A 10,841-nucleotide genomic window follows, 5' to 3' on the forward strand; every position below is an offset into this window, starting at 1 on the left:
CCTTGTTCTGGAGGATAATTCCGGACGGCACCTGAGGAGGGGGGACAGGTGATTGAGGGGTAGGGGGCGCACCCCGGGGTGGCAGCGGCCAGGTGCCAGGGCTGGGGACGGTCTCCCCGTCGGACGGTGTGGGGAGGGCAGGGCTCGCGGGCTGGGTGGTGGGGCTGGTCCCTGCCTCCGATTACCTGGTGAAATCTCTCGAGAAGAGCCTTCGGCTGGGGCAGCGCCGGGAAGGGGGCGGTCACCATCTGGAAGGTCCGAGGAGGCGGTGGGGGGGGCGCTGCGGGCTCAGGGACCAGGTGGAGGGTCGGAGGGGGCGTGGGGGACTTGTGGGGCCCCTGGCCGGGCGGGAACTGCAGCTGGAAGTCGGGCGGCGTCGGGGCCGGCAGCCTGGTGGACGCGTCCGTGGAGGCCACGACNGCCCAGCGGGGAGGCAGGGGGGCCAGGGAGCGCGAGCAGAGCAGCAGAGGGGAGGGAGGCGGCCGGATAGGGGCGGCATCCCAGCCACCAGCCCCGAGGGGCCTGACTGTCCAGCTAACCCAGGAACATGGACACCGGCACAGATGGGGGGCCCGGGGGGCCCAGGATGGGGATGGCAACTGGGGGTCACAGTCAGGGCCCACTGGACATTGGCCTTGACTCACGGGCCCTCTAAGTGTCTGCAGCCTCTGCCTCTGTGTGGCTGTGCGACCGCGGCTGCAGGCCCACCTGGGTGCCACTGAGCTTGCAGGTGTGGGCACATGCGCGTGTGCGTGTAGGTTTGTGCCTATCAGACTTGCACGCGTGGGCCAGGTGCTGGTCTGTTACACACACACACGGTGACCTGGCCTAAAACACACCTCAGACAGAGCACCTCTGAACTGTCCCCCCCATCCCCCAGAATCATGACCTCGGGGAGCCCCTGTCTGACCCCTGAGTACCAGCTGTGTGCCTGACACCGGGCTGGCCCCCCTCCACCGTCACGGGATCCACACCCTGGTGACAGCCCACAGTGACGCATGTATGGACGGCCACCTGCACCCATTATGTATGGTCCCTGAAAGCAGAAAAAACACTGAAACCATTTCATACATGGGAAACTGAGGTCAGAGAGCCGAAATGGCTGGTCCCACGTCCCCCTGCCTCACCCCTGTCCTGTGACTTCCAAGTTGAGGGATTCAGGCCCAGAGGGCTCAGGGGACCTGCCCAAGGTCACCCATGCTGCCACGCTCCAAAGATGGGGCTCTTTGCTTCGAGCCCCCAGTGTGGGCCGACTCATGATTTCAAGGCTACGACTTATTATAAGCCTCCAACGCCCCGGACCCTTCCAAGGCTGCCCCTCAGTAACTTCCCACGATTCAAAACAAGCCCCCCCCCCCCCCAAACCAATCAATCCACACCTCCCCAACAGCTTGTGAGCTCTAAGGAGAGATCAGAGAGGCCCTCAGCTCTCATAAGGGGCTGGTGAGGTTGTCACCCAGACGGGCCCTCTGGTCTAGGGGCTTTGAAAGGGTCACGACCTTGGGCTCGGTAATCCGCCCTCTAGGAATCTGTGATAGGAGGGAACCATTCAGGAACTTGCTCACGGGGCTACGCACCGTGGGAGTATTTACAATAGAGAACATGGGGGAACAACCCACGCGGCCAGAGCAGGTAAGAAGCCAAGGAAGTTGGGCAGGAAGCCGGCTGCTCCACACCAGCCCTGAAACCCACGCTTCCGGGGGCCGGGCCAGGCGGCCAGACAACGGCCAGCAAGCTAGGGAAGTAAGCGTAACGCATTACGTGGTCGCTGGACAGCTGGCTACGTGAGATCACGCAGCGTGGATAACGGCACCGTCTCAATGCTCGGTTTGCTGCATTTGCTAACTCTGCTATCAAGGAAGAGAACGCTCTTGTTCTCAAAGGCGGAGACAAGAGAAGGGAGGATAAAGAGAGTAATACAGCAATGCCTTTCTGGTGGGTACATCGGAGCGACAGCCAGCGGTGCCTCCTCATTATTTGGTCTCCTCCCACCTTGGGTCTTGTGGCAGGGTTAGTCTCTGTGACCAACAGATTTGGCGGAAATGGGAATACACTGCGCCCAAGAGGCAGTTCTAGAAAAGACCATGGCTTTCATTCTAGGACTCTCTCTCGTGGATCATTTACTTTGGGGGAAGCCAGCTTTGGAGTGTGTTTTAAGGCGCCCTTTGGAGAGGGCTGCGAAGGGAAAAGCTGAGGCCGTTGGCTGGCACGCACGTAAGTGCACCCCTCAGAAGCGTAGTCTCCTGCCCCGACAAGCCTTTAGATAACTCCAGCCCTAACTGACCCTTGTGAGAGGCCGTGAGCCAGCAGCCTACAGCTAAGCTGCTTCCAGATTCCCAATCCTCACAAACTATGGGAGATAAGTTAATACTTATTGTTTAAAGCCGCTAAGTGTGGGGGGCTAATTTGTTACACAGCAGTAGATAACTAATATATCCCGTTGAAGAGCAAAGGACAGCCGTGGGTTCCCTGTATAGTTCCTACAATGTTGCTATATGTTTCAAATCATTTTTAACCGTTTTAAAATAACAATGTTAAAAACTCATCACCTACTCATTAAAAATACAGACCCAACAGCGCCCTCCTCCCTCTTCCCAACAGAGTCAAAAAACCAAATGATACACTGGGGGGAACCCTCTCAATTCCTAGCATCTATAATCAGCCTGCAGAAATCACAACCAACCAGGGAGAAAAAGCGGCAAAGGCCATGATCAGACAGCGCGCGGAAGAGGAAACACAGAGGTTTGTCTATTTCCAAAGATGCTCAACGTCATTTGCAACGAGAAATGCACACCGCAAGCGCCCTCTGGAACCATTTTCACTCATCCCGTTAGGAATGAGGCGCATCTCATAAAGACACTCCCCGGTATTGACCTTGAGGCACTCAAGTGGCACGGCTGCCCCAACTCGAGAGCAATGCAATTCGGTAGCTGTGCAAATTGTCTGCTTTGATCCAGCCAACAGGCTGCCCAGAAGTGACCTGACAGATGCACGTGCGCTTGTGGGAAGTGAGCAGGTGATGAGTTGTTTATTACAGCTGTGGGGGAGGGGGGCGGGGGGGGGCAGGGCAAAGCCTGGACTTGGCTAGTGTGCATCTATCTACACAGCACTGACTGGAGAGGGAATGACTGTGCATCCCCATGGAGCAGTACTTCCCAGCTGTAACAAGGGGTCGAGGGAACTCTCCGAACGCTGCCAAGACAGCCTAGAATGTGCTACCTTCTGGGCGGTCAGACATGGGAGGGAAACGTAAATTCACATTGACACGCACATGCTCGAAACACTGGACATCTGTACAACGGATAAGGAATTGTGGATTCCTGGAGGGCCGGTGGGCTGAGAAGGTAGGCCTGGGGAGGGGCTTTGGAAGTCTAAGAACTGCTCTCTGATGACTGAGCCACGTGAACAGAATACCTAATTCTAAAACTTAGAAAAAAAAGTTTTAATTTATTTTTTTAGTTTATTTTTTCAGAGAGAGAGAGAGACGGTGAGCAGGGGAGGGGCAGAGAAAAAGAGAGGCACAGAGAGAATCCCAAGCAAGCTCTGTGCCCATGGTGCAGAGCCCGACGCAGGACTCGAACTCACAGAAACCATGAGATCACGACCTGATCACGACCTGAGATCACGACCTAATCAGACGCCTAACAGACTGAGCTGCCCCGTTGTCCCCAAATTAAAAATGTTTTAAATGGATTGGGGGGAAAATTAGGCTGAAAGAAAACTTCACAACCCCCCCCTCCCCCGCAATGTTACCGGCAGCCCCCTGCATGGATTTATTTTTCTTCTTTGTTTTTTTCTGTGTTTTAGAAATTCTCTAAATCGCCAAGAAAGGAATTTTACAGTCATGTTTTAAAAAACTACCACACGGGGCGCCTGGGTGGCTTAGTCGGTTAAGCGTCCGACTTTCGCTTGGGTCATGATCTCACGGTTCGTGGGTTCGAGGCCCGCGTCGGGCTCTGTGCTGACTGCCAGCTCAGAGCCGGGAGCCTGTTNAAAAAAATAAAAAACTACCACACGAGTGGACTGTCACCAAGAGTCCTACTGCCCAAATGGAGACGGCATTCCCGGGGAGAAACCCACAAAGGCACGACCGAGTCAACGCTTTCCATCAAATGCTAGGGAAGCACAGAGGTGCCCTGATCTAGAAGTTCTATTTCTAGAAATCTACCCTGCGGGTATCTTCCCGCCGACATGCACAGCCTGGGTGCCAGCATATTTACAGGAGTGTCATTTGCTAACATGCACAGGAACCCACCTTCAGTGCTCTCTCCAAGGGGGGAAGCCATCAGTGAATCACAACGTGTCCATCTCACGAAAAATAGTAAGACTACAGGACCCTGCAGCCTACGGGCCAACTCGGGCAGCCTGGCCTATCATTTCGTACGGCCCGCAAGCTAAGAAGGAGGTTTTTATATATTTTTAGATGGTGGAAAAGAAACCAGAAGGAGGATGTTTTGTGACTGGCGACAATGATAGGAAATTCAGATTTCAGTGTTCATAAATAAAGTTTTATTGGAACACGGCTGCGCTCACTCATTTACGTGTGGTCTACGGCTGCTTTGCGGCTGTGACAGAGGCCGCAAGGCCCAAAATGGTCATTAGTGGCCTTTTACAGAGTGTCTGTCTGTCTTCTTTTGCCCTGTGGCAATTTCAACACGCCTTTTGCCGTTCAAGCATCTTACTATGTATAAGCTTATTCCTCACAACAACCTCGTGACCTAGATGCTCTGATCATCACCCTCGTTTTGCAGGGAAGGAAACTGAGGCACAGAGAAATCAGGTCACAGAGCCTGTAAGTAGAGTGGGGGTTCCAGAGTTCCCATGCGTGACGACTGTCCCATAGCTGTTCTGCGGGACAGTGGTTCTCAAACCACACCGAGTGCCCATTAGTAATGGTTCTGGTCATTTTGGTGGGTTGTGACCAGCATTTACAAGGAACAGAGGAGGGACTCCCGGCTGGCTCAGCCCATAGAGCGTGTGACTCTTGATATCGGGGTTGTGAGTTCGAGCCCCAAGTTGGGTGCGGAGATTACTTAAAAATAAAATCTTCAAGGGGACACCTCGGTGGCTCAGTCGGTTGAGCGTCTGACTCTTGGTTTAAGCTCAGGTCGTGATCTCCCGGTTTGTGAGTTTGAGCCCTGCATCAAGCTCTGTGCTGACAGCTGCTTCGGATTCTGTGTCTCCCCCTCTCTCTGACCCTCCCCTGCTCATGCTGCCTCTCTCTCTCTCAGAAATAAAACATTAAAAAGAAAAGTCTGCAAGTCACGGGTCTAAGAGATATCGCTGAATGAGCAAAGCAAGATACAGAAGAGCAGGGTGGTGCGCTTGTGTGTGTAAACACAAGGGGAAAGTGTGCCCACAGGGGCACACACGGGCTGTCCCATTGACCTGGGTCCCGGTTCAGATGACGAGGGGGACTGACAGGTGTACAGGGCGGTGGCTCCCAACCCAGGTGCTTCTGTCCCCATGTGACACATGACAATCTCTGAAGGTCTCCTAACTGCAGACGGGGTGTTCCCGGCAACACGTGAGTGGAGGCCGGGGACGTACGTGCGTGTTACAACGCATGGGACGGCCCCACAACAAAGAACAACTCGGCCCCAAACGTCTGCGGGGCTGCGCTATGATGGCACAAAATGGCACTCTACAAAGAAACTGACGAGGGTGGGTGTCCATGTGGGGCCAGGGCCGGAAATGCCACGAAAAGGAAGACTCACTCGAATTAACCGTACACCCCTTTTTGTTTTCAAACTGTATATATATTTTTAAGTTTATTTATTTTGAAAGAGAGACAGTGCAAGCAGGGAAGGGGCAGAGAGAGAGAATCCCAAGCAGGCTCTGCACTGTCAGCACAGAGCCTGTCACGGGGCTTGAACTCACAACCTATGACATCGTGACCTGGGCCGAAACCATGAGTCAGACGCTCACCCCCAGGTGCCCTATAAACTGAATTTTTTTTTAAATGTTTTATTTATTTCTAGGAGAGAGAGAGAGAGAGAGCCAGCGTGAGCAGGGGAGGGTCAGAGAGAGAGGGAGTCACAGACTGAAACAGGCTCCAGGCTCTGAGCTGGCAGTCAGCACAGAGCCCGACGCAGGGCTCGAACCCACAAACCGCGAGATCATGACCTAAGTGAAAGTCGGACGCTTAACCGACTAAGCCACCCAGGCGCCCCTAAACTGAATTTTTAAAAAATGTTTATTTTTGAGAGAGAGAGAGAGAGAGAGAGAGAGAGAGAGAGCACGAGCAGGGGAGGGGCAGAGAGAGAGGGAGACATAGAATGTGAAACAGGCTCCAGGCTCCGAGCTGTCAGCACAGAGCCCGACGTGGGGCTCGAACTCATAGACTACGAGATCATGACCTGAGCCGAACTTGGACGCCCAAACCGACTGAACCCCCCAGGGGCCCCAAACTGAATTTTTTAAACCATGTCCAAGTAACACTCTTTGAATAACAGCAACAAAGGTCGTGGCTTTTTTTTTTTTTTTTTTAAGCCTACTATAAACACGACACAGGAGGCCCTGAGCTCCCTGAGCAGGGTGGTCAGTGTTCCCTCCCTGAAGATACAGTCAGGGCCCCATCAAGGGCAGGGCCAGGGCTGCCTCGCCTGCACCTCCCTGCGAAAGGCTGGGCACGAAGCAGGTGCCTGGGGAATGCGGGCTGCATAAATGAACCCCTGACAACGGCGGCNCACATGCACAGACCAGTCCGTGAGCAGGGACACGGCTGAGGTTTCTGCGTGCCTGTATTCTTCAGTCCGTCCACCTGCCGCCTGTCCACTGGTCCATCCGCCCACCCACCCAGCTACCTGCTCACCCAGCAAACATTCATCGAGAACCTTCCACCGTGCCACGCGCTCTCGTAGGCACAGAAGTCGCACCCAGCCTACTCTGTGCGGACCCGCGTGTGTGCCTAGGAATTGGCTCCTCTGCAAGCCACCTGCATACGCTGACCTTTCTTCTCAAAGGTCGGCCACAGGCTTTGTTCCTACTGATACTGCTAATGACACGTATCTGCTCATTGAGTGCCTGCGCTGTGCAGGCCCCCCCCGCCCCCCCCGTGAGGCCGGTGGCCGCGTGCCCATTTTACAGACAAGTAAACTATGCCTCAGAGTGCCTGATGCTCAGCAGAGCTGGGCTTCACACTCGGGCCTGGCTTTCCCAATCCCTCAGGTGTTTCTGGCAACAAACCATTAGGGTTTGAATCGCTCTGTGCCTCTGTTTCCTCATCTGTAAAATGGGGATAATAATACCACCTACCTGGCGGAGGTTTAAAGGAGATAAGCTTGTAAACTGTTCAGGACGGCTCGGGGAAATACAGTCGAACCTTGGTGTGCGAGCACAGTTCATTCCGGAAACACACTCGTAATCCAAAGCACTCGTCTACCAAGGCGAATTTTAAGAACCATTGGGTCAGTTGTGACATGTGATGTTCAGCGTCACGGATGACCCGTGTTGCAAGACCTCGCTCGTTTATCGAGTTAGAATTTATTAGAAATGTTTGCAAACCCAAATGTCTGCGAGAGACACTGCCGAACAAGCTGCTCGCAATCCAAGGCTTTACAGTAACAGAAACGCTGGCATCCATGAAGTTATGACCATAATGGCCTCCTCCTCCTGCCTCTAATCCTTAAGCAAGCTCCAAACTGTTCCCCTGCATCCTTCTACTTCCCTCTGTCATCATCGTGACCACTTTGAAGCACCGTCACCTTCTCGCATGACCTCTGATCTCTGGACCTCCATTCATAGTGCCCACGAAACTGCCTTCCAGTGGAAGCCAGAAGGATCACTGAAAGTCATATAATCAGACAATGCCATGCCCCAAATGCAAGCTCTCCAGCGGTTGCCAGGGCCAAACTCATATTGGCCCACAAGGCACTGCCACCCTCTCTGACCCTATCTCACTCTACCCCTCTTCCAGCCTACTTTTCGTTCCTTGACATCCCAAGTTCACCCTTGCCACAGGGCCTTTGCACATGCTATTTCCACATACCTTCTCCTTTTTCGGGCCTTGGCTTAAATACGTTCTCCTCCCAGAGGCTATTCCTGCTCACCCCCCCTAGGGCAGGGCCCTCGCCTGTCTCTTCACGGGCACCCTGCTACCTTCAACGCTTTCCTCTAGCAAGCTGTTTACCTGTGGCCGAACCGCATCTCCTACGAGAACGTTCTCTCCCTTTGATTCCACTGTGGTGTACTCGGCACAGAGCCGGCACAGGCCAGGTACTCATACATGTGCTCCATCTCTTCCGTAAATGGTTTCCTCCGTTGATTTATTCAGTACATGCTCCCTGAGTGTCCACGGTGCACCAGGCACTGGGGACGCGGCAAGGAGATGATGGACAAAACTCTCTGTCCTCACGGAGCTCACAGTGTGGCGAGAGCAGGGCAAACCAGGACACCAGACAGCCGGCCACACGGTGGCGAGTGCCACGGAGAGACGTGAACGAGGCAAGGGCCAGGGAGGGCTGGCCTGGAGGGTGCCGGCTACGGCTTGAGACGGCGTGGCTGGGGAAGGTCGTGGGGAGTAAGCAGGTGCCCCAACGTGTCCTGGTTTCCCCGGGATGGTCTCAGTTCTAAAACTACAAGGTCCCAGGGCGCTGGGGGGTTCAGTGGGTTGAGCGTCTGGCTTTGGCTCAGGTCATGTTCTCGCGGTTCGTGGGTTCGAGCCCCGTGTCAGGCTCTGTGCTGACAGCTCCGAGCCTGGAGCCTGCTTTGGATTCTGGGTCTCCCTCTCTGCCCCTCCTCTGCTGTGCTCTCTCTCTCTCTTTCAAAAATAAACATTAAGAAATGAAAAGCCCTGCCTGCTAAGAACCTCGTCAGTACTGGGTACTGGAACAATGGGTCACCTCAGATGTGCTGTGGCCCGGCTCGCACCCATGGCGCCTGGGAGAGATTCTATAACCCCCGGAACAGCGGACCAAGGAAGGCTCGGCCGGAGCAGCTGCTTGCTAGAAGGCCCGCATCTGGCCCGCTCCAGAAGCCCTCCTTCCAACTTGGGTTGTGGCCAGGCCAGGCGGCTCCTGGCTTCTTGTCCCCTCCCCCACTCTGCTTCTCCTCTTGATGTAGACATGGCCTGATGCCATCTTGGCCTCGTGTCCTAGCCCGTGACTCTGGACCCAATCCTGCTCTACCCCGCAGTAACAATTAAAAAAAAAAAAATACTGACAATAATGAATATTTACCACGTGCTTACACTGTGCTAAGCAGATGTTAACTCGTTTACTCCTAATAGGCCCGTAAGAAACTATTATCCCCATTTTCCACAAGGAAACATCAAGGTTCGGCAGGTCCAGGGGTTTGCTCAGTCAGCACAAGGCCAGGCACGTATTAAGCGCCCTCTTTCCCCCAGTATCTGTTTAAGGAAAGAAGCAACTGGTTGCTTATGGTCACGTGGCAAATAGCAGACTAGCAGACCCTGAGAGAGAAACGGTGGCTGTTTAAGACCAAAGCACGTGTTGTTTTCTGCCACCGTCACCTTGCCTATGTTGTGGCCTTCTCCTTTGCCTCTCGTAATCTACCCATCCACGAGTCCTTTCTGGATAAGTACAACATCCACCCTATAAAAGCACTCTCATGTGCTTATGACTCACACGAGACAAAGGCCAATTTTCCCAATATGTAAAGAGTTGCTACAAATCAACAAGAAAACGACCAAGAGTCCAGATTTTAAATGGCAAGGCGTACGAGCAGCCAATTACACAGAAAACACAAATGGCTCTAAACCTACGAACACCTGCTCAATCTCATTCTCAGTAAAAGACATGCAAACTGAAACAAGACAAGGAACTACTTTTCACCTGCCGGACTGGTCAAGCTCAGTACACTGCTGAGGCTGAGGAGCAACCAGCAGGCATGGACAGCACACTGCTGTTAAAGGGTGCACCAATTTATACTCCACAGAGGGCAATCTGGCAGCATCTGTCACAACCACAAGTGCAAATGGTCTGTGACAGACCCTGCACTTCCCTTTCTAAGAACCTGCCCCACAAAGTGACATAGAGATGGTCATTCTTTGCAGCTTTGTTCACAATGGCTAAAGGCTGGAAGGGACCTAGCTGCTTGGCAACAGGGACCGGTTAAATGAACACCCGCACATCTGCTCGGCAGAGAACGGTGCAGTCTGTGAAAGAACGAAGCAAAATCTCCAAGATGAGCGTTTGAACGATAGAATGTGCAAACCAGCCTGCCGAGTGTGCTATCGTTTTTGTGAAAAGTGTGAAGACAAGACTCCAGGAGAAAGGGCTTTTCAGTTAGGCCTCTGGTTATCTTTTGAGATACGAATGTTCTGAATGTGTTACTCATCCATCCAGACAGGAAAATGGTCACTCTAAGGGGCGATCGCCTGCCGTGTGCACCCCATCCGTGTCCCTGCCTACAGTGTGTGTGGGGGGGCCTGGCTCTGGTCCTAGGAGTCCATGGCTGGCAAGAGACTTTCAGGAACATTCTGGGGAGCAAAGGAACACCTTTCCCAAGCCAGCAAGACAGAGAGGCAGGCAGGGCAGCCAGAGCGAGGAGAGGAGAGGGGTGCGGGAAGGAGGGGGGTCGCAGGGCAAGGCTCGGTCTGAGCTGGGGCAGAGGCTGCTGGGGTTTGTCTACCTGGGGGGCCGGCGCCGGGGAAGCCTGGCTGTCGGGGGCCTGAGGGCCGAGGCCAGCTCCTTTGGCGGTGGGGGTGGTCGGGGCTGGGCCTTGGGCGGGAGGCGGGGCGCTGACTATGACCGAGGCGGGCACGGAGAGGTGGGGGCCGTCTGCAGAGAGGGGCTGCTGGCTCCTCTCCTGAAACGGGTGGCCCGCACAAGGTCAGAAGGCCACCCCTCGGCCCCCTGCAGCCTCCCGACCCCAAGACC

General features: G+C 54.3%; 1 protein-coding gene across 1 annotated transcript in view; it reads right to left on the minus strand.

Moving 5' to 3' along the window:
* Nucleotides 1-10,841, minus strand: part of BICRA (BRD4 interacting chromatin remodeling complex associated protein) — a 27,244-nt gene that overhangs the window by 4,195 nt on the left and 12,208 nt on the right. The window contains 5 exon segments of the mRNA XM_077747180.1: nt 1; nt 4-31; nt 186-534; nt 1,620-1,735; nt 10,594-10,770. The exon segment at nt 1 is cut by the window's left edge and continues 95 nt beyond it. Coding sequence (XP_077603306.1) covers nt 1; nt 4-31; nt 186-534; nt 1,620-1,735; nt 10,594-10,770 — 671 coding nt within the window.

This window comes from Crocuta crocuta, unplaced genomic scaffold, assembly GCF_008692635.1.
Source record: "Crocuta crocuta isolate KB4526 unplaced genomic scaffold, BGI_CrCroc_1.0 scaffold334, whole genome shotgun sequence".
Lineage (NCBI taxonomy): Eukaryota > Metazoa > Chordata > Mammalia > Carnivora > Hyaenidae > Crocuta > Crocuta crocuta.